Raw genomic sequence first — 26240 nt, forward strand, 5'->3', positions numbered from 1 at the left:
AGCGTAATTTTCTTGGTGTTTTTGTAATTTTTCTTGCCTTATTGCGATGGCAGAGCCCCCAGGGCAATGTGGAATTGAATGGATGAGATTTCCTTTCTTTGCCTTATTCCATGTCTGGGGCTAATCCAACTCATTCAGTCTTTCTCCAAAAAGTATAATGTATACTTTTCTCTTTTAATTAGGTGCTGAGTGTTTTTGCTGAGTAGGTACTAAATTTGTCCAGTGATTTATTTAATCTTACTTTTAAGAAAGTTTTATGTGGAAGGCAGTGCGAAGGAATGGTGTAAGTGTTACAAGTATCTGGGCCCCTGCACCCACGTGGGAGACCCAGGGGAAGGTCCTGGCTCCTGGCTTGGGGCTGCCCTGCCCTGGCCCCTGCGGGCACCAGGTAGGGAACTACAGGTGGAAGCCAGAGGCCAGATTCTCTGTTGCCCTGCCATCTCCCGCTGCGCTGACCTGGTCACAGCAGTGCCTGCATGCGGAGCCTGCGTGGTCTCTGTCCATGCTGCATTTAGACAGACACCTCTTGATCCTTCCCCTACCGCACTGGCCAGTCCCTGCTGGCAGAGGCCCGAGGTGGCCAGGACAAGTACACCCCCTCCCCACCGCCATGATCTAGAGGTGTAGAAAGACCTGGTAAGGGGTCGCTGTGATGGCTGCATTGGCTAATCCTCTGCCTGCCAGTGCAGGGATCCCATATAGAGACCAATTTTTTTTTTTGTCCTGGCTGCTCCATTTCCCATCCAGCTCCCTGCTTGTGGCCTGGGAAAGCAGTGAAGGATGGCCCAAAGCCTTGGGACCCTGCATCCACGTGGGAGACCCAGAAGCAAAACCTGACTTGTGGCTTTGGATTGGCTCAGCTCCGGCTGTTGCGGCCATTTGGGGAGTGAACCAGCGAATGGAAGAGCTTTCTCTCTGTAAATCTTCCTTTCCAATGAAAATCAATAATTTTTTTTTTTTTTTGGTCTGGGAGTGGGCAGGGAGGAGACCCAGCCCCCTGTTTGCACCTGCTGAGCTGTGTAAGACTTGAAGACCTCACCCTATCTCGTGTCTAGTGCCAGAGTTAGAAACAGCCAGTGACCTCCTGGCTACTCCCCCAACCCCAGATTTCCAGTTCCTGCTCCCAGGAACTCAGAGTCCAGGTGCTGGGTTCTTGCAAAAGCTGCACAGAGGAGTTTAATGAGTGACCTGTTTTTCACCCCTGGGGCTACAGAGCTGTCCCCTGGGAGGTCAGACAACGCCTGGGGGCTGGGCAGCTGGGCAGCTGGGCAACCTCAGCCAATGACTCCGACAGCCCGGACAGCGGAAATGGGAAACACCCTCTCCTGCTGGCGCTGGCAGCAGCTACCCTGGGTGGGGACCGTGTTTATGGCTGCTGCTGGGTGGTGGGGGGCAAGGGCCTGCATCCAAGGCTTAGCTGGTCACAGGTCTGGTGTGTGTGTGTGTGTGTGTGTGACTTGGGGCAGGTGGCTCCTTTCCAGTTTGTGCCACAGCCTGATGTCTGTGTCAGGCAAGCCTTATGTCTGACGTGCCGGCTCTTGGCCCTCCCAAACCTTAGTCAGGAAGCCTGCGAGTCAGCGACCTGGGCTCTAGGGTCAGTCTTCTTTGCCGCCACCCCCAACTCCCAGGCTGTGCGAGCCTGGTTGAGTGGCTGACCTGCTAGAAGCTCCCCGTGTCTATGAAAGAGGGACTACTGTTGGTGGCTGCTGGAGGTCCTGGGAGGGCAATGACGTGCACAGAGGGAGGCAGCCAGGCGGGGAGGGCGGGGGGGGGGGGAGGGCGATGAGCTGACACCTCCCCCTGCATATCTCCTCCAGGGCCCTGCCTGTCTGTCCCCAGGTCTGCCCCTATCTGTCTTGGCTGCAAGTCCTTGAGCCACAAAAATGTAGCCGCCCAGCCGCCCAGCACTGGGTGCTGACCTCTGGTCCCCGGGCCTGTACGGAGAGGCCTCCAGGTGGCTCCTGACCTGAAATTCCACCACCAGTGACGTGTGGGTGACCTAATCCAGGGACTGCGGACCATGGCCCCGCGTGTTTTTGTAAGGCCTGCGTGCAAGAACGGCGCCTACAACTGCGAATGTTGGGCGGGGGGAATAATCGGAAGTGGGATAAGATGTCACCACATAACCTGAGAGTGAACATGAAATGGATATGTGCGCCAATAAAGCTTTATTGTAACCTGGCCACGCCCATCCATTGTCCATTATCGCCTGTGGCTACAGGGACCCAAAACTACCGTGTGGCTTCCAAAAACCAGCCCGGAAAACACTAGATAACTACAGAAGGTGATTCCACTGGGGTGATGGGCAGGAGTCAAGGCCCTCTCTGACCTTAACCAGCCTCCTACTGGGGCACTGAACCACAAACACCACCAGGGAACGTCTGTGCGCCCTGCTGGCGGGGCAGGTTTCAGGATCTCAGTTCCCATTGTTCTTCGCCCAGGGGGAGCAACTCAGAGAAGAGGAGGGGACAGCCGCGTTACACTGAGCTGGGCAGAGAGGGGGTAGGAGCAAGCCGCCCTGCTGTCCAAGCAGATAACCCCTCTTTGTATCAGGGCATCTGCCCACTTGGGTGGAGAGAGGAGGTTGGGTGGCTGCCACCAGCCTGGGGAAGGAGGGCAGCCACCGATGGACACTGCGGAGGCTGCAGGCTCTGCCCATGCCTCTCGCCCACTCTCCTCCCGAGCTGCAGACCCCAGACTCACAGGAGTACACGGGAAACGCTAGGACACCGCCCTCCTGAAAGTTCAAGGAGGGTGTCTAGAATGAGAAAGCTGCATGTACTTCAAATCCCCCCACTCAAAGTTGAATCCCTACAGAGGCGCAAGACCCCACCGGCTCCCTCCCCCAACGACCCCGAAGCCCCTCCCTCACCTCTTGCATCAATCTCTTTCCTGACTCAGCTCCAGCCTCTCCCTGCTCCTAGCTCTGCTTCCCTGGTGGACCCTGGCACCTGCTGGTCTCTCTGCCAGCAGTGTCCTCCCTGGTCTCTGTTGAAGCCTATTAGAAGCTGCCTCTTTTTCTTTAAGATTTATTTTATTTTTATTGCAAAGTCAGATATGGCCGGTGCCACGCCGATCCACAGCCAGGAGCCAGGAACTTCCTCCAGGTCTCCCTCACGGTGCAGGGTCCCGTCCTCAACTGCTTTCCCAGGCCACAAGCAGGGAGCTGGATGGGAAGCAGGGAGCTGGATGGGAACCGGCGCCCATATGGGATTCCAGCGCGTTGAAGGCGAAGACTTTAGCCGCTAGGCCACTGTGCCAGGCTAGAAATGACCCCTTCAAGCCCACCTCCCCTCCTGGCCGGGTTCTCTGTCCTGGCAGGTGGCCACTCCCTTCATTACTTCCTTGCAATGTCCAGGGCCGCCGGGACACAAGGGCTGACAGTCACCGATGGGCACATTAGTAGAACCCAATTGAGGAAATGAATTTAATTGGCTCATTTAAGTAATTATTTTAATGATAAGGCAAAGGAGGAAAAATACTGCAGGATCTTATTTTATATGGGATCTATTTTTTTTTTTTAAGCTGAATACTAGAAATAGAGAACAAAGCAGGGGTTACTCCCGTGCGGGCAGAGGGGAGATGTGGGCCAAAGGGGACAGAAGTGTAGGGTTCACGATGAGTTAAGACTAGAGATGGACTGTTCTCTAGGAGGAATTCAGTCAACAACCTTGTATTGTGGATTTTTGCTTAGAAAAACATTTTTGTTTCTCCACCTTCCACCCCAGGCTAGGGCCCTGACACAGCAAGTGAAGCCTCTGCTTGCCACACAAGCGTCTCGCCTGGGCAACACTTCCCACCCAGCTCCCTGCGAGTGGCCAGAGAAAGTGGAGGACGGCCAAGGCCTTCATCCCTACACGCCCGTGGGAGACAGTTCCTGCTTCCTGGATTCAGCTTGGCCCAGTTTTGGTCTTGGCAGCCATTTGGGGAGTGAACCAGTGCTTGGAAGATTCTCTTTCCTTTTCTCTCTGTAATTCTATCTTTCAAGTAAAACATTTCTTCAAAAGCAGACTTTTTTTTTAATTAGGCGGTGGTGGGGGGTGGGCAGAGGGGAAGACAACGTATGTATGCATGCCAGGCAGAAGCCAGGAGCCAGAAACTCCATCCGGGTCTTCCACACGGGTGGCAAGGGCCCAAGCTACCCCTCATGGTGCCTCAGTTCAAAGCAGGATGCAAGTGGAGCAAACCAGATTGAAATCCGTGCTCAGATGTGGACTGATAGCACTGCAAGGGGTAACTGAACTCACTGCCATTTTATATAGGCAACTTGAGCCACCTGAGAGGGCTCCCAGACCCCCCAGAACATGGTGGGGGGCCGAGGGTCTCCCTCCAAGCCCACACCCCTCCTTACGAAGCAAAATAACTAGACGAAGAAGCCAAGTGGGTTAAAACTGTTTTCGTATGTACACACATGGCCACGCGCTGGGCGCGGGATCCTGGTGCCTGGTGTGAACGAGTGGCCACTGTCGACACTCCCCCAAGGTCTGTCCTCCCCCGTCCAGCTTCCTGAGGCTTGGGGCAGCTATGCTGTCCTGGGCTCAAGGCCGCGCACAGGGTCGTGTTTGCCAAAGGTGTCGCTGACGCACCACGCGGGAGCAGAGGAGGCCCCGCCTGTCCTGGCAGGCGAACCGAGCAAGGCTCTCTCCGCCCCCCACGTCCTCGGGGGTCACTGGCCGCCGAGCTGCAGGCTCAGTAGGGGTAGGGTGACACGTTGATGAGCAGGACGAAGACGCTTTGGTGGCGCGGTGCCGCAGCACGCACAGTGAGCCGGTAAAGGCCCGCGCGGGTGAGCGCCCGGCGAGTGTAGACGGCGCCCAGGCCGGCGTGCAGCGGACGCAGTGCGAAGGGGCTGAGCGGGTCCGGCTCCAGCACGCTGAGTTCCGTGTGGTTGGCGGGAACCCCGGCCTCGGAGAAGGCGGCCAGGCGCGCCACATCGTGGTGGGCGCGCACGCCCAGGGGCAATGGCAGCAGGCGGTACTGCAGCGTGGAGGGGCCGTCGGTGCTGCAGTCCTGCGAGCAGCGCCGGAAACAAGTCCTGCCAACCGTACAGACTCCGGGTCAGCACCGGGGCAGGTACACCCACCCTCAGTGCCAACAGCTGCAAGTCTGCCTCAAAGGCCTTCTCTACAAGTGCTTCTGTGCGTCCGTTTTCGAGCTCAACAAACTGAGACCCAAAGACGTCAGAGACTTGCTATTTCCAGTGGGAACAGGTTCCCCCAGCAGCCTTTCCCCATCCACACCCCAAGGCAACTCGGTGCATGTGGGACTGCGATTAAACCTCTAGCTCTCCTGAGTCAGCTCCTTTGGATGTGTGGTGTGTGGGTGGGGTTGCTGGGGCTAAGCCTTCCCCCCAGGGTGGGCACTGCCACCTCCACCCAAGGATCCACAAGGTCCAAGGCAAGGCACGCGCCCCAAGGAGCTTTCCCAATCTCAGCAGCTCCTGGCCCCCAAGGCCTTGTGTCTGCTGCGGTGCCCTCCTCCGCAGCCCAGCCTGTGTCTTGCACAGTTCTGGAAAGCCAGCATCAGGCACGCTTGCTCCTGTGTGGCCGCAGGAGGTGGCCGCACTGCCAGGCTCCTGGCAGGATACGTGGAGTCCCAGGCCCCCCAGCCCTTCCCTGGCTGGAGCTCTCACCCGGGGCTGGAGCCCTGGCGGTAGGAAGGCGGACAGGGCGTGGGCACACACTGGTAGCTGCCGCGGGTATTGAAGCACATCTGGCCCGGCCCGCACTCGATGTCGTCCTGCTCGCACTCGTTGATGTCTGAGTGGCAGAGGTGGGCACACCGTGAGTGGGCCGGCGAGCAGCAGACAACGGCCTCTGGAGGGACTGGCCAGTGGGCACCCTCTGCCCCCTGCTAGTCTCGCATAGGGCAGTCTGGCAAGTCCCTAGCTCTTCAGGGACCGGAACTTTCCCAGGACCTGGTGGGGGCACCTGGGGGACTTCCTGAGCCTAGTGCCAGGCTGTGGTGGCTCAGATGCCCACCACATGTGGGCAGAGTGCCCTGACTTTCATCTTCCTCATAGGGCACTCGCTGACCCCGGGATAGGCAGAGAAGGGGCAGGGCAAGGGAGGCTGGAGTGACATGTCCCTTCCCACAGTGTTTTGGCCAAGCGTGTCCGGCTTGGGAGCTGCAGGACCAGAGAGGTGGGGCGAGGTGCCCAGGGACACACAGCAGCACCTGGCCTGCAGGCTGAGCTCAGAGCCTGCCCATACTATCTCCCAGGGCTGCGGTGCCGGTGTGGGTCCCAGCATGGCTGAGGGAGTCGTGGTGGTCACAAACCCTCCCTGATTCCCTGGCCCAGCTCACCCTGGCAGTTCTTGCCGCTAGGGAGGAGGCGGTAGCCGGCGGGGCAGAGGCACCGGTAGCTGCCCTCGGTGTTCCGGCAGGCATGCTGGCACAGGCTGCGCACCCGGCACTCGTCCAAGTCTGGCCCGGGCGTGGGGAGGGGGTTGAGGGGCAGGGGGCAGAGACGTTGAGTCACATGCACCAGCCGGGGAAGTTCCCTGCCTGGGTCATCACTCCCTACCCACCTCGTCCCGTGTCTAAACTCAGATTCAGGTGGCAGGGAACACTCTGCCTCACCCAGGCTCAGCCAGGCGAGAGAGTGCAGTGGGCATGAGGCCCAGGATAGTCCTCCAAGGCAGGAGGCCCAGGCGTCAGCCCTTGGTCCTTGTGCAGGACCATACAACCTCCACTGGGCCCAGGGACTGTTCTAGACCCCCGTCCTCTGCACAGTGCCATGGCTGCCTTGGGTACTCCTCCCTTCCCCACAAGCACCAAGCAGGACATTTCTCAAATGGAGTTCCTGGGAACACTGGTCTGGGAGGTGCTCCCTCTGGTTAGGATCTGGAGTTGTATGGAAACCACAGCACTGACTCCTGGTAGCCACCCACTTGCGGGGGACAGCTGAGATGTTCATGGTGAGGAGGCAGCTGCTGGCACCCCCCCAAACCTACATGAGTCCTGCCCCGCAGCCTGAGAGCTCTCCAAGAACTGAGGGGAATATCCCCAGGGGACAGTCACCTGTGCACACGCCGTTCTGCCTGATGAAGCCAGGAGGACACCAGGCCCTACCCACGTTGCCCAGGGTCCCCAGCTTTGGCCGCAGGGAGATCCAGGCTTGGTAGGAACCGCTGGGGCTGGGAGCTCGGGGCCGTGGCCAGGGCACAAAGGGTCCTCGGTGGCTAACGGTGGTCACATTGGGTTCACTCTGTTGCAAGGGTGCACAGGTCTTGCCATCCCGGAGGAGGGTCTGGCCCAGCGGGCATAGGCAGCGGTAACTTCCCTGGAGGTTGTGGCACTCGTGGGTGCAGGGCCCGGGCAGCTGTAAACATTCGTTGATATCTGCGGAAGGTGGGTGGGATCAGACTGGGCACACAGAGTGGCTGGGGGCTCCCGCAGGCTGCAGCCTCTCCAACACCCCTGAAGGCTCTGGGCTCTGCTCCCCGACAGCACCTGCTACTTCCTCTTACCCCAGTTTCTATGCTCAAGAAAGCCCCCTGTCATCCCGGACCCCCATACGCACCCCGATAAACCTGGCTCGGCTGTACAGCCCTGCAGCATCTCAGGTCCCATGTACCCCATCAGTGACTCTGAGACCCACAGCCTTGTCTCCCTGCCGTCCCCCTGAGGTGACAGTTGGGGGTGACGGGCACAGCAGAGAGCTGGGACCCTGGGGTGTGCTGTCGGCATTTGGCTGCTGGCTTGGTCATTCTCAGAACTGTGCAGATACCCTAGCCCAGAGCCTAGAGCCGGGAAACTGGCCAGGCCCTGTGTACCTAGGCAGGGCAGGGCAGGGCCCTGTGTCCGGTAGCCCCGGGGGCAGCTGCAGTGATGGCCACCAGGGGTGTTCTCACAGATCTGGTTGTAGTGACAATCGTCCAGCTGCTCCAGGCATTCGTCTACATCTGGAGAAGTAGGGGCATGGTCAGGGTGGGGCTTAGCCTAGGGCATCTCCCCCAAGGATAGACCCTGGCCCAGGACCAGTCCCTTCTTGGGCAGCAGCCCACATGTCACTCCCTGCCAGTTACAACAGGTTGCAGGTGCAAGGGGTCCTGCGTCTGAAGGCAAGTGAAGGGTTTCAAGCTGGCCTTTGAGGAGCGATGCAGGTTCCAGCCAGGCTCTGCCGTGTTCTTCCTGCTGAGTCTCAACTGCCTCCAGGGGTGGGGATGTGGGTGAGTGCTGTGGGTGCTGCGGGGCTGCAGGTTAAACCACAGCCTGGGATGCAGACACCCCAGAGGGGAGCACCGGTGTGACTCCTGGCTCCTTGGATCCCTGTCCAGCTCCCTGCTAATGCACCTGGGGACGCAGCAGGTGGCCCAAGTGCTTGGGCTCCTGTGCTCACTGGCAGACCCAGATGACTTCCACCCGGCCCAGCCGTGGCTGTTGCATTTAGGGAGTGAACCAGTGGGTGGAAGAGCTCTTTGTCTCTCCCTCTCTAACTCCGCCTTTCGAATTAGTAAATGGAAGATGGGATTGTCACAGGCCACACCTCTGTCTGCCAGCCCTGACTCAACAGAGAGGACAGCCTGGGCCCAGGCACGAGCAGATACTGTTCCACAGACTGGCCAGGACTCGGACGCCGGGAGCTATGGCTTCCAATGCTACCCCCCTGAGACCCTAGCATCCGTGGGACATACAGCCCCCATCAGCTGCACCCACCCCACCCTGTGGCCCTGTCACCTTCACAGCCAATCCCATCAGCAGCTGCCTGGAAGCCAGGCGCACAATCAGGCAAGCAGCGGTAGGAGCCAGGCAGGTTTTGGCAATAGTGTCCCTCTTGGCAGAGGCGGGCATCCCGCACACACTCGTCCACATCTGGGGGAGGGGTGTGCTGAGGGAGCACCTTTTTCCAGACCCTACCCCTCCCATCCTCCTGCTCCCTCAAGCCCAACACAGAGCCCACGCCCTGGGACCTGGGAGTCACGCCTGCCAGCTTGAGACGCCGATGCAGACGGCACCCGCTGGCACTCGGCTCAAAGCCCGGAGGAGACTTGGCAGTGTCTGGCTCCAAGGTGGGTGGAGGCACAGGCTGGGGTTGGCGCCTGGCGACCTCCAGGCAGGATTTGTTATCCAGGCAGAGCCAATGGAGTATACTCACTTGCTGACCCCCAGGGATTGAAAAGGCGGCTGGGCAGTGGGAAGGCTTCCAGGGCCTCAAGCATGCTCAGTAGGTGTGGACGGGAGTGCACAGGGGCACATGTGTGCACCACAGTTCTCCCATCAGGAAGGGACCAGAGACCCCCCGGAATAAGCACCTGGATGCGGAGCCCCGGCCAGTGTCCTGGCCCCAGGTTTCTTCTTTGGGGGACCACTAACCTTTGCAGTTCCTATTGTCCCGGGATAGGGTGAAGCCGGCCGGGCAGGAGCAAGAGAAACGGCCTGGTGCGTTGTGGCAGGTGTGGGAGCAGGGGCTGGGACCGTCCAAGCACTCATCCCTGTCTGGGGAGGGATGTGACCTGGAGGTCCCGGCTTCCAGACCCCCTCCCGCCCGTGGGGCAGTTCACCCACCCCAGAGTTGGGGGGCACCTCTGTGCCTGGCTAAGGGAGCTGCTCACCCATGCAGAATGCTCCCTCGGGGTCCGGGTCAAATCCTTCTGGGCAGCCAACGTCATCCGCCTCTGCAAGGTGAAGACGGTGACCCCAAGAGGCTGTGGGTGCCCTCCCCATGGTTGCCCTGGCTGGATCTGGCCCAGCCCAGCCCAGGCCCCAGCTCCTTCCTGCTGGCTGGAGGTGCGGCCCCCTGTCCTGAGCCAGGCCATGCTGGGAGAGGCAGCAAGCTGGGTCCTTGCCCAGGCCTGTCAGAGGCGAGGGCTGTGAGCCGTGACTGGCTGGGTTTATCCGGCAGGGCCAGGAAGAGGCAAGCAGACAGGTGAGACCATGAAGGCAGACAGCAGGAGGTGGGCTCAGCTATGCCTGCAAGGGGAGGGTGTGCTAAAGACCAGCATGGGAGCAGCCTCTGCACACAGGGAGGACAGCGGGCAGCCAGAGCAATGCACAGGAACCTGCTAGGGTTTGTTGTACTTCCACCACTGACACCCAGGGAGGAAGGCCTGCCACGCTCCCTGTGCACACAGGAACACCGAGGCCCATCCAGGGCCAGGCAGTGGCCTCCAAGCCCACAGCCGGAGGTGTGCTGACGGAGCTGGAGCCAGGCCTGCCTGACCTCCAAGCTAGATTATCACCATCCCCTGTTCAATGTTCAAAAGACTCAGCGTCTCACACCGTGACTGGATCTTAAATGTCTGTCAGCTGAGAAGATAAGGCACCAGGGGTCCCGGCACTGCCCCAGTGGGACCCCAGGAGCAGGCACCTCCCGAGAAGAGGACATGGTTTGATGCTGGAATCACGGGTCAGGGTGGGGCTAGGGCCTGGGGAGAAGCTTTGCTAGTAAACACAGGAGTGGCCAGACCCAGGCTCCGGCCAGAGGTCAGAGGGGCATAGTGGGGGGCATTGGAGGAAGGCTGGGGCTGTTCTCAGCAAGCGTTCTGAGCCCCTAGCAGGTTTTAGTAGAGAAGGGCTGTAGACAAAGGGTGGCGGCCTCACCAGCTTGCAGGGCTGTGGTGAGCTGGAAACGCAGGGCCTCGGCCTCGGGGTCAAAGGCTGTTCTGATGTCTGAGGCCTGCAGGTGTTGCACCAGCTGGGGCTGGGGGCCCCGGCTGGCATCGTACTGGATGCTGTGGTTGCAGCGCATGAATGCCGGGAGGCCTCCGTGGAGGAAGTGCTGCGTGGAGCCCACGAACAGTTGACCAGGCCCTGTCTGCACATATTGTTCCTGGAAGTCCTGCAGGAGGAGGAGGAGGAGGAAGGTGGGACCTGGGATTTCGACTCCCAGGTAGCCTGGCACCTGCAGCAGGGAGCCCTGAGCCTTTAACTCTTCTCACCCAAGCAGGGCAGCCCGTGTGCCCTGGTGTCTGTGGCCTCAGTCTGTGGGGACAGGGACACCCTCTCTCCCTGGGAAGCTAGGTTCAGAGTGTGGGCCACAGCACAGCCCTGTCACCTGCTGGTCCCACTCCATGTCCAAGGCCAGACCCTGCCCTGCTGGGATGTGGGAATGTGTGGTGGGGGTAGCTGGGATGTTCCTGGGCTGCCCACCTGTACGTGTAGCTCAGCATCAGCCAGGCCTTCGGGGACGACACCGTTGACCACCACATCCAAGAGCAGGAGGCCAGATGATGGGTCCAGGCCCCGAGCCACTTGGGACATCCTGAGCAGCTCTCCTGCAGGCCAAGCCCAGCACAGCCCAGGGTCACCTCGGGGACAGGCCCTGGGCCAGGGCCACAACCCCTCCTGGTGGTGACCCTGCTCACCTGTGCCAAATTCCACGTGCGACTCCTGCCGGAAGCTGCCGCCCGTCAGGGACTGACCATTCAGGGCGTCTCCGCTCTCTCCAGTCAAGGCCCAGTAGATGGGGGCAATGGTGACCACGAGCACCCGCATCAGGGGCCCTGGGAGGGGCAGGGCCCGAGCATGGTCAGGTGGGCCCCACCTGCTACTCCAGGTCCCTCCACCACTCCCCTCTGCCCCATCCCTCCCGGCCATCGCCCGGCCACACGATCACCTACATTACTTAACCAGAACCTGGGAAATGACCACAGTAGGTGCTTCTTCCGCAAAGCAGTTGTGGAAGTGCATGTGCTGTATTCATACTCAGTTCAGATGACTGGCCCTCTGTCACCACAGAGCGTGGTTGAGATGAAAATGAACCCCATCCCCCAGCCTGCAGACGCCTTCTAGGAGGACCCAGCTAAAGAAGGACTTTGGAGAAACACCCCCTTTCCCCTCACCGGGGCTCCTGGCCGTGCAGTCTCAGGCTGGACAAGGGACCTGCCTGGCCAGCCCCAAGGGCAGGGAGGGTGCAGAGGTTCATCCAGGCAAGCTGGGGTCCTGCGTGTGGGCAGCGCCTTCCCAACCCCGGCTGTCTGTCTGCAAGGGGCAGACCTGGCCCCCTGGCCCGTGGCTGGAGGTTTCTCCATGGCTCTCAGCAGCTGGAAAAGCAGCCACAGCCTGCTTCTATCTCTCCTGACAGTCAGCTCCAAGCACCCCAGCTCCCTGCCATGCACGCAGCACTGTGGCCACGGAGAGCTCTGTGGGACTTTTAGCCAGCTCTGCTGCCCTCTCTCTGCTCTGGAGGGAGAGACAGCGAGAGCTACCGGGACAGGGTCGGCAGGCCTCTCCAGAACATTCGCTCGGCTCAGGACACCTGCTTCACGAGTCGGTGAGCAAGTGGGCCTCTCTTGGTTGGCAAGGTTTCCTGGCTAATTTGGTTCTTTTCCATTTCCCTCTTGGGTCCCCCTAGACTATGGCTGTGATGCTTCAGCCTGGCATCAGTACCTGTCACGGGTGGGAACAGCCCTGTCTCCGCCCTCAGCAGCCAGTGGCTCTGAGCCCCTGTGTGGCCTCAGCAGCCTGGCCACTGTGTGTTTCGTCTTGATCTCATCTTGGTTTTTTTTTATTTGCTGGGGTCAGGGAGGTGGCACCCCACCTACGACAGGATTAGGCTGCCACCTGAAATGTTGGCATCCCTTGTGAGCACTGGTGAAGTCCTGGCTGCTCTGCTTCCAATCCAGCTTCTTACTAATGAACCTGGGCAGGCAGTGGAGAATGCCCCAGGTGCTTGCCCCACAGCGACATGGGAGACCTGGATGAAGCTCCTGGCATCTCTCTTGGGCTGGGCTGTCGAGGCCATGTGGTGAATGAGCGGAGGGTGGAAGCTTGCTCTCTGTCTCTATGTCTCTCTAACTCTTTCAAATACATTTAAAAATACGTTTAATTTTTTCCCACTAATTTATTTGAGAGATAGACAGCTCTCTTCTGCTTCTTTCCCCACATGTCTGCAATCACCAGAGTGGGTCCAGGCAGAAGCCAGGGGCTGGGGACCCAATCCAGGTCCCCCATGTGGGTGGCCATATCGCGAGCACTTGAGGCCACCACCACTGCCACCCGTGACAGGGTGTGTGTCCACAGCACACTGGAGTCAGAGCCAGGACTTGTTCTAGGCACCTCGCTGTGGGATGCTGGGCCCAAGTAGTTGGATGGAGTGCCCGCCCCTCAGCCTGGTGTGAAGTGAGGTTGCTTTAAGAGCTTACAGGCTAGAGAGAGAGAGAGAGCTGCCAGCTCCTGAACCCACCTTGGCTTGGGTTCAGTTGCTGGACAGTCACACAGCCCATTCTCCGGGTCTCTCACCCAGAGCCAGCCTCTGCTCCCCTTGGGGGTCCAGCATGTGTGGGAGGGCCCAGGGGGCAGTGACCCCACTTACCCACATTAGCCGGGATGTGGCTGATGCTGCTCCGGATGGTGGTGACCCCAGAATGTGCCTCCTGGTGCACACTGGTGTTGAGAGTTGCCACCCCAAACTCTTGGCCATTGAGCACCCCGATCATTCTGCCCCAGCTGCCTCGGGGCTCCCCTGAGAGGCAGGAAAAGAAGTACAGTGACACCATGAGGCAGTGATACCATGAGGTTGGACACCATGATGGAGTAGTGACACCATGACATAGTGACACCATGATGGAGTAGTGACACCATGACATAGTGACACATGACATAGTGACACCATGACATAGTGACACCATGAGGTAGTGACACCGTGACTTAGTGACACCGTGAGGCAGTGACACCGTGACTTAGTGACACCATGACATAGTGACACCATGAGGTAGTGACACCGTGACTTAGTGACACCGTGAGGCAGTGACACTGTGACTTAGTGACACCATGACATAGTGACACCATGACATAGTGACACCATGAGGTAGTGACACCGTGACTTAGTGACACCATGAGGTAGTGACACCATGACTTAGTGACACCATGAGGTAGTGACACCATGACTTAGTGACACCATGAGGTAGTGACACCGTGAGGCAGTGACACCGTGAGGCAGAGTCATGCAAGGACACACCATCAGTGGGTGGCTAGCTGAACACCCACCGACAAGGGACAGGCTCTGTGAGAGGGTACAAGCTGATGGACAGCTGCTACTTCTAGCTCCTGGGGAGAGTGACCTGAGACACGTCTGTCATCTGTGTTGGGAAGAGCACAGGCTCCCAGAAGCCCATGGGTTTCTCAGAGTCCAGGAGCCTGTGAGGCTGGGGGCTGGCCCAGCGGAGGGGCCAGAGGGTGCCAAGCTGGACCATGCACTGTCCGCTGACCATCCTGTTCCCTCAGTGGTCTGGCTTCAGCTGCCCTGCAGCTGGCCTGGCTGGGGTGAGCCAGACGCTGTGTAAGCGGAGGCTCCTTAACGCTAATCCAATAGCCTGACACGGGCACGGGGGCACTTCCTATGAGTAATGGGCCAGCTGTCTTGCATGGATGGGTGGCATTCCAGGGCACAAGAAACAGACACCAGCCCGCTGCTCCATGCACTAGCTCTCAGGGGAAATTTACACTGAATTTCCTATGATCTTTCAGAACATAATGACTCATTTACTGCCAGATTCCTGAGTGGGCAAATTGAGGGGCCGGCTGATACCAGATTCCAGGAGTCCATGCCTGAGGCCCATCTGGGGTGCTTCTCATCCATACCCACTGACCACCCATACTCTTGGCATCGAGTGAGGGGAGGAGGAAGGCCCAAGGAAGGGCACAGCCTTGTGGAGGGAGGAGGGGAGGCAGGAAACAGGGCCAGGGAACGACAGCCACCTTCTCAGACATAGGGGCTGCCTGCATCCCTGTGATGTCCCATGTCCTCCAGGCTGGGGCTCCTCCAGCAGGGAGTGAGGTCAAGGGGTGCCCAGGACCTTCTTCTCCCTGTCCCTTGCAGAGATGGCTCTGTAGAGGTACCCAGACTAGCAGGAAAGCCTGACCCCACAGCACGGTTCTGTTGTGTGTGTGTGTAGCGGGGTGGGGGGGCAGAGGAAAAGGCAACCAGGTGCCAATGGAATGAAGCCAGTCCCTGGGCTGATGTGGACCTGGGTGGGTTAAGGTGGGACACCCCCGCAGGTACAGGAAGGACCACAGTGGGTGGCACAGACGAGCTGGGAGTGTGGACTGACCTCTAGATGGAAGAGCAAACGCATCCCCACACACTCAGAGCCCACGGCACAGGCGGCGCCAGCCACCGGAACCGCCTGAGCTATTCCTGGTCATCAAATTAGGAGACATAATCATGTTTTTCTCCAAAGAGATCTGTATCATCTGTGCTGCCGGCAAGGAGCCCACAGGGAGGAGGCAAGACCAGCTGCTCCCATGTAAGGAAAAAGGAAGCTGTTAGGGTCCAACTGGGACCCCTCTCTTCGACTTGAATACAGCAGTTCCGATCCCTGGGGCCTCAGAAGGCGACTTGATTTGAAACTAAACAAGAATGGGGTCACTAAGGTGGATTCTAATTGGATGTGATGGGTGCCCTTGGGAAAAAGGGGAGAGCTGGATGCCCCGGCACATACACAGAGTGGACTGTGAAGATGAAGGCAGGGCTTGGGGTGATAACATCTACAGACCAAGGGACACCAACACCAGTGGCTAGGAATGGCCAGGCTGCAGCGAACTCCCCCGCACAGCCTCAGAGGCAGGCGGTCCTCAGGCCCCCACAGACAGGAAGTGTGCGTTCCGTGAGCCCCAGGGTGGAGTGGCCGGCCCCAGCAAGCCTCGGGTACAAGTACAGAGACTGTGAGCAGCACTCGGTGGTTTGGGCTGGGGGCCGTTCAACGGGCAAGGAGAAGGACCAAAAGCAAGCTCTGCCATGGGGTAGGCAGCAGACCACAGCACTCCCCACACCAGGGCAGAGGACTGCTGGACTCTCAGGGCCACATTTGCTGGCCTCCTGCCCTGTCTGCAGCAGACGAGGCCCGGGGCCAGGACAGCCCCTCAGCCCCTACACCACGGCTGACCTGGGGTTTCAAGTGGTGGGAAGGAAGGCTCTGATGTTCGTGTGGGGATAGATTGGTGATGCCCCAGGGGGAGGGTGGGAGGCCCACAGAGACAAGGTCTTGGCTGTAGGACGCCTAGGAATGGCAGCCCCAGTTTCCCTTTGTGCAAGTATGCGAGCGCGCGAGCGAGACACACACAGAGTGCGAGATGACAGGCGAGGTGCAGGCCGACTTCAGTCATTGTGGTGGGGGTGGTGGAGGGGGTGTTTGGGGGGGAAACATGACCGAGTGGGGGCGGGGGGATGGGGGGGGCGAGGAGAGGGGGGAGATGGAAGTGGGAGGGGGATGGGGTGGGATGGGAGAAGGGGAGTAGTGGATAGTGGAGGAGGGGGAGGAGGGAGGAGTAGGGGGGGATAGTGGGGTGAGGAGGGGGTGGATTTATGGTGAGGGGGGTTAGAGGAAAGAGTGGGGGGGGGGGGGGGGGGGGGGGGGGTAAGATGATAAAGAGGGTAAAAATATAATATTTATAATGGTTTTTATTTTGTATAGGGTGAGTGGTTTAGGGGTTTAGATAGATTTATGAGATATGGAAGGAAAGGGGAAGAGGAGGAATGAGGGTTGGGGTAGGTAGTTTGTGTAATGTTGATGGGTATATGATTGGTATTAAAGGTATGTACGGGGAAGGATATGGATACAGAAATAATATTGACGGATTTAAATTTGTAATGATGGGATAGTTAATGGGATATGATATGAGGAAAAGATAGAAGGTAGGGGCGGGTTTGTGAAGCGTGCAGACCAAGGACAAAGCCAGAATAGCCAGGGCTGTCTGTCCAAGAGGAGCGGCCAGCAAACCCCTCTGAGACTCAGCGTCCCCAAGTGTGAGCAGGCAGTTACGCAGGATGGTGCAGACGGCCTCTGTGCTGCTCCATGTTGAGTTTATGATTAAGCAAAGAGCAGAACCATGGGCAGGCAGGAGAGTGCTCCAGGTCCCCACACGCAGGATGAGCAAGCTGCTGTGCAGGGCTCCTGTGGACGACCCATACCTTTCACTACCAGAAGTGCCCGGGCCGTGGCAGAGCCCAGCTGGTTGTGAGCGACACACTCGTAGGCGCCCGTGTCTTCCACCTCCACGTGTTTCAGCCATAGGCTCCCCTCTGGCAGGGTCTGCATCCGCCGGCTGGCCTGCAGGGGTCGGCCTGCCCGCAGCCACTCGATGGTGGGGGTTGGCTCCCCGGAGGCCTGGCATTGCAGCGTCACATCTTCCCCGGACCTCACGGTCATGTCCCGGGGCTCCACCTCCAACACGGGGGCACCTGCAGGCAGCGTGGAGGAACAGTTGATTATCTGTGTGTATTCTAGGCAGGACACATGAGGGACACCGCAGGGTGGCAGGAAGTTGCTACAGGGACCCTGTATCCTGCCTTCCTTGCACAGGGTCACCACTCCTCCCCGCCCACCATACAATAGGGCATATGCACCTGTCCCTGGCATTAAACATTCATTCCCTCAGCATCCACTGGTGCCAGGAGCCCTCACAGATTGCAAAGTCCAGGGGCCTCAAGACCCTTCACAAAACGTGCAGGCCTTCACGGGACCTGTGTAATCATCCCGGACACCACACGTCACCTCCAGATAACGCAGCGTGCATGCTGTGAACACAGCCGCTGCGCCGCGTTGCTTAGAGAATGACAAACGAAGGCAGTCTGAATGTTTGCCGTGGGCACAAACCATGACGTATTTGTGGGGGAACAGGTGCTGGCCTAGAGGTTAAGCTGCTGGGTGGAATGCTCACACCCCACTCTGGAGTGCCTGGGTTCGAGTCCCAGCTTCTTCCTAGTGTGTACCATGGAAGGTGGCAGTGACAGTCCAAGTCCTTGGGTCCCTGCCCCCATGGGTGACCCATGGATGGAGTTCCCGGCTGCCACCTCTGGTCTGGCTTAACTCTGACCTCTGGCGGCATTTGGTGAGTGAACAGTGGCTGGAAGATTCTCTATGCCTTTCAAATAAATGAGATAAATTTTTTTTTAAAGTGTTTTGATCAGAGGATGGTTGTTCGAATGGGCAATCTGCAGGATCACAAGCTGGGACATGACTTCCCAAACCAAGCTGTGTTCCAGGCACAGAGGCTGCAGACTCCAGCAAGTAACCCCCGCCCCTCAGTGTTCTCATCTGGAAGATGGGATGGTCATTCCTATCTGACTCCTGAACTCTGCAGGACAGCTAGATGGGATCAAATGAGGATGCTGGTGCTGGTGAGGACTCGGGACATTATCCTACACATGCTGGGGGCCACTCCATCCCGTACACACTGGGGGCCACTCCACCCCGCACGCGCTGGGGGCCGCTCCACCCCGCACACGCTGGGGGCCACTCCACCCCGCACGCGCTGGGGGCCGCTCCACCCCGCACACGCTGGGGGCCAGTCCACCCCGCACGCGCTGGGGGCCGCTCCACCCCGCACACGCTGGGGGCCACTCCACCCTGCACACGCTGGGGGCCACTGCCACTGACTCAACTGCTGGAGGCCATTCTGCCAGAGCACCATACACCAGCGCTTACACTGCACAAGTTCATTTTCACACAGACATTAAGCCCAAGATGGGAGCCCTGGAGTTCTGGAGTGAGGGCCAGGAGCTGAGCCTCCAGAGGGACACTGTGTGTGTGTGTGTGTGTGTGTGTGTGTGTGTGAGAGAGAGAGAGAGAGAGAGAGAGAGAGAGAGAGAGAGAGAGAGAGAGCGAGTGCTCCTGCCTCTCGTGCACAGGAACACCTGGGACTTGGGGAACATTCGGGTCATGTGTGCTCACCCCGCTCATCTCAGATCCTTTCCAGGACTTTCCAGGTCCTGGGGACCAGGGTGAGAGTGTACCCCCAGGAGCTGTTTCTTAGCCTGGCACAGTCAGTGTTTTCAAAGCTCAACACGGGTAGCAGCTGCTACAACAATTCAGCTTCAGGACCAAGGTTCTGAAGGCCAGGAGCCACGTCTGTGTTTACAGCGTAAAGCCACCACTTGTGACATCAGCATCCTCTACTGGCCCTGGTTTGTGTCCCAGCTACTCCACCTTCAACCCAGCTTCTTGCTAGTGGCCTGGAAAAAGCAGCAGATGATGGCTCACGTATTTGGTCCCTTGCACCCACATGGGAGACCTGGATGAAGCTCCTGGCTCCTGGCTTCAATCTGAGCCAGCGCTGGCCACGGTATCCAGCTAGGGATATAAACCAGCGGAAGGAAGATTATTTCTCTGACTTTCAAATAAATATAAAATAAATCTTTAAAAAAAAGATCCCAATGGCCATGCTGATGGGCGTTCACTTAAACAAATAAGGGAATGTGCCTCTACCCAAATAGCAGGAAACCACACAGCCGTGAAGACAGAAACTGACCCAGACCCAGTGCAAACAATGGGCCAAAGGTCATGGGCTAGGCTGTGTGCAGAGTTCTGTTGACCGAGCGCCTGTAGGACAAGTGCCTTTCAGGAAATGGCCCAAACCTGCAGGAGCAAGCATTCCAGCCATGGCTGGACAGCCAGCTGCTCTCCCCAAACACAGCTAGCACCTGTCACAGCTGCCCCAGGTGACAACGAGTCCAAGACCAGCTGCAGGGGCTCCCACACTGAGACCCAGGAACACACAGAAAGTTTCTACAACTTATAACAGCAGCAGAGAAAGCCTGTGGCCCTCCTGCCAGGACTGTGCCCACCCCAGACAACCTGCTGGCTGTCACCAGGGCCGGCTGCCAACACCAGGGGCAAGGCTGATCGGCAGTGGGAGGAAAGCTCAACAGGGTAAGGGAACAGCCCAAGCACCCGGAAAGAAAAGGTGCAGACGCCTGCACTTTGCTGAAGCCAGACCTGCCTGGGGGACTGTGGATGGATGCAACAGCAACAGAGGGAGGACAGCCTGGACAGGAGGGGTGGGGGAGGCTGGACCCGCCCTTGCCCTCCCACATGCCTGGCACCTGTGCCCAGGGGATGTAATGGGGCCAAGGGGGAGGCCCCCAGAGCAGGTGTGAATGCTGTCTGAGCTGGAATTGCCCTGCAGTGGTCTCCAAGCCTTGTTCTGTGCCAAGCAAGCTCATGGCTGCTCACAGTGGCCACTGCCCATCTCGGTTGCCCTGAGGCATGGTGTCTCAGTCAGGCTGGCAGCCCTCGTCCTTGGCGGGCCCGGATATCGCAGAGTAGATGAGACATTCTAGGAGCTCAGGACCCTGGCTCTCTCCGTCAGCCCCCAGCTCCACACCACCTCACCATGGCCAGGGCAGCAGGTCCGGGTCCCCTGCCCAGTCTGCACTGAGCACTCCAGAGCACCGAGGGGGACTCCTTATCACCGGCTAAGGGCCCCTGTTGGGGCTCCCACTGACGTCGCAGGGAAGGGGCTCCCCTCAAGTGTGGAAGCAGGCCGTCATCTTCTTTATCCCCTCTTGCTCCCCTATCTGACGCCCCGTTCACTGAGCAAGGCGAGAGCTGGCCTCGCACACAGCAGTGTCACGCACTCGCACTGTCACGCCACCTCCAGTGGAGCCTGCGTGAGAAATCACCGGGCCGAGGCGGAAGCTTCAAGGAAGGAGGCCTCCTGGACTCAGCTGCGTCTCTCGTGGTCTTGGCATTCCTGGCTGTACTCTCTTTGCTCTTATCTTTATGGCTGGAATAACACTGTTTATGTGCGGCAAAGGCTCAATGTTCCTTTATAGTTCTATGAAGCCTTCTGACAGGAGACTGGACAAAGATAGCAAGCAGTCTGAGATAAAAACTATCAGGTCAGGCCCGGCGCGGTGGTGCTGTGGTTAAGGTCCTCGCCTTGCACGCCTGGGATTCCATATGGGCACCAGTTCTAATTCCGGCAGCCCCGCTTCCCATCCAGCTCCCTGCCTGTGGCCTGGGAAAGCAGTCGAGGACGGCCCAAAGCCTTGGGAACCTGCAGGAAGAGGCTCCTGGCTTCGATCGGCATAGCATTGGCCATTGCACTCACTTGGGGAGTGAATCATCAAACAGAAGATCTTCCTCTCTGTCTCTCCTCTCTGTATATCCGCCTTTCCAATAAAAATAAAATAAATCTTAAAAAAAAAAAAGACTATCAGGTCACTAGCTTTAATAAACCTACTTGGGACTATTTTTGAGAATTCCTAAAAAGAAGATTATAGTAGAAATCTATAGCTTAAAAAGCCATAGAGGAAGAAAAACTAGAAATATAGGCAAGTTAATATTAAAACCAATGTAAGGCACAAAACACAATGAGAGCTAACTGCTTAATGATTAAAACTGCAGCTGGTGCCACACCGCATCCACAAGAAACAGCAACCGCAGTCTGTCACCAGGCTGTTCAAGAACAATCTTTGCTCAACACTCCTGCTTACCTCCCCGGAATACTTGTTTGTAGAAATGTAACCACATGTATAAACAAAGAAAATGTCCCTTTGCAATAATCTATTGTATATAAGCTGATGCCTTGCTTTTGCAAAATGCACTCAGATACAACTGCCTTGAGTTGTCATGTCTGTCTGTAACTCACCGTTCCCGGGGTCCTGTTCCCGTCGGACTGCTCCCGGCCGAGCCGGTCCGTCGCAGGGCACAGGTGCCCCTTTCCTGTGAAGCTGTCCCTTTCCCATTCCATTGGCACTGAGAACTGGCTTTTTAATTTTTTTGCCTGAGTCCAGGAGCATTTAGGCGCTGGCTGCTCGAGTGTGGGGCCCAGGCAGAAAGCAGCATGGGGGAGTTCAGCACCACCCTGCGCCTGAGCCCCAGGGCCTGCACCCCACCCTCTCTTTTCTCCAACTCTTAGTCTTGTCTTTTTGTGAGCGAGAGAGAGAATGAGCGAGTGACCATTCACTGGCTCACTCCCCAGATGCACGGTGCAGTTGGCTCTCCCATGCGCATGGCAGGAAGGCCATCACACGACCACAAACAACCAACCAACTCAGGACTGCCAGCAGACCTGGCGGTAAAAGATGCATCGTCTCGCTCATGACCAGGTGGGTCGGCAGCTCCCTCGTCACACTGACTCAGACAGTGCAACCCACACAATAATGACTGCCCTGCACCTGTGCTTGCCTTCAACAAGCCATTCTCTACAAAGTCCCCATCGACACTGCTACAGGCTGCGGCCACACCTTCAGCAGCTTGGCAAGCACAAGAGCCATTGCCATGAGCATGCCGGCAACTCTGGGTTCTCAGGAAATAGTGCTGGGTCCCCAGACAGTCCCCAGCGTCACCCCAGCCTCTCCCCTAGTTCCAAGTTGACGGCCACGGTGGTCCCGAGCTCCCAGCGAAGCTCTGGTGTGGGCGGGGGGCTGATACTCACTCTGCAGCACAACGACCACTACCCTCTTCACGGCGCCCATCTCGTTCTCCGCCAGGCACTGGTACTGCCCCGCATCGGCCATCTGCAGGTGGCATGGGAGAGGGAACAGGTGCTCAGGGGAGAAGGATGGCAGCTGGGACTGGGTGGGCACAGAGAGGGTGCCAGAGCTGAGACCCAGCTGAATACAAAGCACAGGTGCATCAGCCCAGCAGGGAGCCTGGCCAGGCATCACACAGAGATTCAGAGAGACCCCAGCCCCGCTCTCTTCTGGGGCTGGCCGAGGTAGAAGCCACAGCCCTGGAGCTGCTGCTCAGTGTGGGGCCACGGGCTCAGGGAGGGCTCCGAATCTGCCAAGGAAATGCCCTTGCCTCGTGACACTTTACTTGAGGTTCCTTGGACAAAAAGCTTCCATGGTTCAATAAGTTTGGGAAACACTTTAGCTACAGGAACTTTCGGGGAATTTTCCAAGAAGCACATGCCCCGAGGCCTCCAGGGGGAGAGTCGGTTGCAGGCGCGGCAGTATACAGAGGAATGTCCACAGCCAGGCCATGGCTGTGGCCTTGGGAAAAGCCCAGCTCAGGGCCGCTTCTGAGAAGTGGCAGCACTGCCAGGAGGAGAGGCAGTTCATGCTTTCGAGGCGGTGACATGGGGAAGGCTGCCCCAAGGGGCGGCTAAGAGGTGGCGGTCAGAACACAAGGCCGAACCCTATCTTAGTGTTGGCTCAGCTGCAGCCCGTGCCAGGGTACTAGCATGGCTCCACACCTCAGCTTGCCCATCTGTCAATGAAATGACACTGATGGCACCTGGCGTGTGGTCAGTGTGTGGGCACCTACTCCACTGTCAGGAGCTGCACTGGAGCCAGCTCCTGAATCAACAAAGTGAAGCTGAGTCTGGACTGGCTCTCTCAGTAGCCACTGGGGCACAGGCCACAGGATGGAAGGTGAGAGTGGTTGCTCCAGGCCAGAGGCTGTGGGAACAGCCATGGGGGGCCTGGGTGGGCTCCTGCCTGGAGCCTGTACAGGCTGTGGGCTGCTCGCAACTTAAGTGTCTGTATCTATAAAACGAGGCACTGTCTCCTTGTATCTTGGGGATGTTACCCATAAACCACTTCCCAGAGACCTGGTACAGTCACACGGCTGGTTCTGATTCTAAACAAAGCTGGGATAATTATGGGCTTTTGCCGAGGGACTGACTGGCAACGAGAAAATTACGTCCCCTGGGGGAATAGGCCAGGGAGTGCTTTGAGGACCTCAGAGGATGGGGCCATGGGGGGAGGAAAATCTCAGAAAGCTGGGGTTCCCCACGCTCAGGCCCCGCCTTGCCTCGGTCCTGGGGATGGCCAGCGAGCCATTCTGCAGCCGGCGCCGCAGGCGGCTGCCCCGCAGCGGGAGGCCGTCTTTGGTCCAGCGGATGCTGGGCATTGGGTCTCCACGGACCACGCAGTCCAGGCGGATGCTGCCCCCAACAGGTTCTATCAGGTAGGAGAAGGCCTCGCCGAGGAGGGTGGGAGCCTCTGCAAGGGACAACAGCAAGGGACCGGTCAGATGCCCTTCAGCTGCAATCTCCTTGCAGAAGCTGCTGTTCGCCCAGCCAGGCTTTGTGAGGCCAAGGCATCCGGAATGACAAACAGCTTCTGATCAGTTCTCGCAGGAGGGCAGTTACCAGGAACTGTGCTGAGAAGGAGCGGCAACAGTGCCATGATTGATTAGTGATGCCTGAGATGGGCACGGGTGGGAAGTGTGTCATACCAACTTCACCTGCCAGCGGGTCCCCCGGAGTGTAAGGATTACTGACACTCCAGCCCCACTCAGGAGGGGCTGCTCCCGATTTGAGGGGCAGGGCAGGGAGGGCTGGGCCTCAGCATCCTCTAAAGCCCCCCAGGGGATGCAACCCGCCAGGGCAGAGAGCCAGCAGTCTGCAGGTCGGAGTCTTGCTCCTTAGAACACGGGCACTTCGATACCTGCACAGGTCTAGGGAGGAAGGTGCCGTGAGTACATGCCCTACCCTTCACATGGACGAAGCTGGTGGCCTGCACACGGCCCACGCTGTTCTCAGCCCAGCACACGTAGGTCCCGCTGTCCTGTCTGGTGACCGCCCTTCGCTGCAGCGTGCTGCCCCCATCCTGCTCTGACACGCCGTCTGCGGCAGAGATCCGGAAGTTCCCAGGGAGCCGAGTCAGGGCTCCCCTAGCAGGTGCTGAGGTTCCGCCGCACAGCAACAGCAGCTCTGGACAGGGACTCGGGCTGCTTGGCCCTCCCTCCGGTCAATCCTCCCTGTCAGATGGTCTCCTCCTGGCTCTGGCTCAGACCCCTGCCTGGCCAGCTCTGCAGACCCAGGCCTACAGACCAGGATGACCGGCTCTCCACTTCCTTCTCAGTATCCTGGTTCCTTTCTCTACCCTCCCTCCCTGGCCCCTCTGGTTCCGGCTCTCTGCCCACCCACCCCAGCAGGCCCACACCTGTGACTGGCAGGTCATTGAGGGTCCAGCTGATGTGGGGCGTGGGGCTGCCCCGGGCCACACAGCGGAGCCATAGCTGGTCCCCGGGGTGCAGGCTGCGGTCTCCAGGCAGGGTGGTGAAGACAGGCAGGGCCAGGATGGAGAGGTGCACGCGCTGGCGGGCCAGGCCCACGGCGTTCTCCGCGGTGCACGTGTAGGTGCCAGCGTCCTGACCCTGTGGGAGGAGGAAGGCAGGGGGCTCAGCATTGGCCCCCACCCTGGTGATAGGCTGTGGACAATAGACAGGTTCCCTAGGCCTTGGCAAGGGATGTGTATGAGGCCCAGGAACAGGGCTAACACACTCACCACTGTACTACCTGGTACCCTGGGGGAAGGAGTGGTGGCCGTTGTGTAATAACAGACTCTGATAAGAGCTGACAGGACGGAAACTGGGGGTAGGGTGTCCCCACCTGCAGTCCTGGCTCAACCTGTTCCTCAGATCACAGAGAACGTTGCACAACCCAGGGATGTGCTTGGGGCCCCTGCTCCAAGAGATGACCACAGAAGCCCAAATTCAAATCCTTGCTCTGTCTCTTAGGACTTAGGGTGTTTCTAGGGAACACCAGGGATCCCAGTGGTTTTGGCTCTGCCACCTGTGTGCAGGACAAAAGCATCTATTGCCCAGGTTCAGAGTTTCCAGGCTACCCAGGGGTCACCATACAATGAGGAACCAGGGCTCAGCAAAATGAGGGACCAGGGCTCAGTAAGTGAGCGATCAGGGCTCAGTAAGTGAGCAAATAGGGCTCAGTAAGTGAGGGACCAGGGCTCAGCAAGTGAGGGACCAGGGCTCAGTAAGCAAGGGACCAGGGCTCAGCAAGCGAGGGACCAGGGCTCAGCAAGCGAGGGACCAGGGCTCAGCAAGTGGTCACAGTTCCTAGGCTGCTTCTGTCCTCCCCCCATTTGCCTCTGGGTTGGGCCTTACCTCCAAGTCCCTGACCAGCAACTCTCCTGAAGGCTGGAGGATGAACTTGCCCTGGGCTCCAGACACAGGCTGGCCATCCTTTTCCCAGCTGATGTCCGGTTGGGGGCTGCCCCTCGCCGTGCAGGGCAGCAGGACGTGGGAGCCTTCGATGGTGGACAGGTCGGAAAGGCCAGCTTCGATCACAGGAGGAACTGCAGCAGAAGGGGCCCGCTTGGGAACCGGCCGGGTCGTTGACCTTGGCATGGCCCCTTGACTCCACCCCTAACTCTCCTTGCCCACGGTCATGGGGGACTCCGTGACCCAGTGTACCTGTGCACACTCACAGTGACTGGGAGCCCAGAAGAGAGGCCCTCTTGGGCTCCACCTGGACACAGAATCCACTGGGGGAGGGGGAGTAGGCTGGGGGTAGAGGGAGGCTCACAGACTGGTGGGCTTGATGTTGGGCTGGCCTGGCAGCTCCAGGGCATAATGGCAGAGGAACCAGCTGGGCAAGGAAGGAGACCCCACAGTTCCCAAGCTCCCCCTCCAGCTGCCAGCAAGATGCCCATCTAATAGGCCACTGGGCCAAGGCAGCAGGGGGTGTGGCCGGTAAGGTCCACATTCCTTCTAGAATCATCTGGGCTAGGGCAGGAACAGGCATGTGTCCTGCCTGGCCTCAGAGCTTGGCAGCAGAGGGGTGCAGCTTGCAGGAGTCCTGGAGCCCCTTGGTCACCA

The 26240-nt window shown here is 58.7% G+C and overlaps 1 protein-coding gene across 1 annotated transcript in view; it reads right to left on the reverse strand.

Annotated features, from left to right (window-relative positions):
- Window positions 1–4689: 4689 nt before the first annotated feature.
- Window positions 4690–26240, reverse strand: part of HMCN2 (hemicentin 2) — a 120903-nt gene continuing 99352 nt past the window's right edge. The window contains exons 82-99 of the mRNA XM_041004683.1: window positions 25527–25717; window positions 24566–24779; window positions 24112–24246; window positions 23430–23620; window positions 22108–22189; window positions 16856–17125; window positions 13259–13408; window positions 11310–11447; window positions 11095–11219; window positions 10546–10783; window positions 9558–9620; window positions 9319–9441; window positions 8683–8817; window positions 7779–7907; window positions 7024–7344; window positions 6307–6426; window positions 5633–5759; window positions 4690–5035 (exon numbers count right to left, since the gene is read on the reverse strand). Of these exons, the coding sequence (XP_040860617.1) occupies window positions 4690–5035; window positions 5633–5759; window positions 6307–6426; window positions 7024–7344; window positions 7779–7907; window positions 8683–8817; window positions 9319–9441; window positions 9558–9620; window positions 10546–10783; window positions 11095–11219; window positions 11310–11447; window positions 13259–13408; window positions 16856–17125; window positions 22108–22189; window positions 23430–23620; window positions 24112–24246; window positions 24566–24779; window positions 25527–25717 (3098 nt within the window). The remainder of the gene's footprint in view (window positions 5036–5632; window positions 5760–6306; window positions 6427–7023; window positions 7345–7778; window positions 7908–8682; window positions 8818–9318; window positions 9442–9557; window positions 9621–10545; window positions 10784–11094; window positions 11220–11309; window positions 11448–13258; window positions 13409–16855; window positions 17126–22107; window positions 22190–23429; window positions 23621–24111; window positions 24247–24565; window positions 24780–25526; window positions 25718–26240) is intronic.

This window comes from Ochotona curzoniae, unplaced genomic scaffold (genome assembly GCF_017591425.1).
Source record: "Ochotona curzoniae isolate NIBS_2020 unplaced genomic scaffold, NIBS_Ocur_1.0 scaffold_3208, whole genome shotgun sequence".
Lineage (NCBI taxonomy): Eukaryota > Metazoa > Chordata > Mammalia > Lagomorpha > Ochotonidae > Ochotona > Ochotona curzoniae.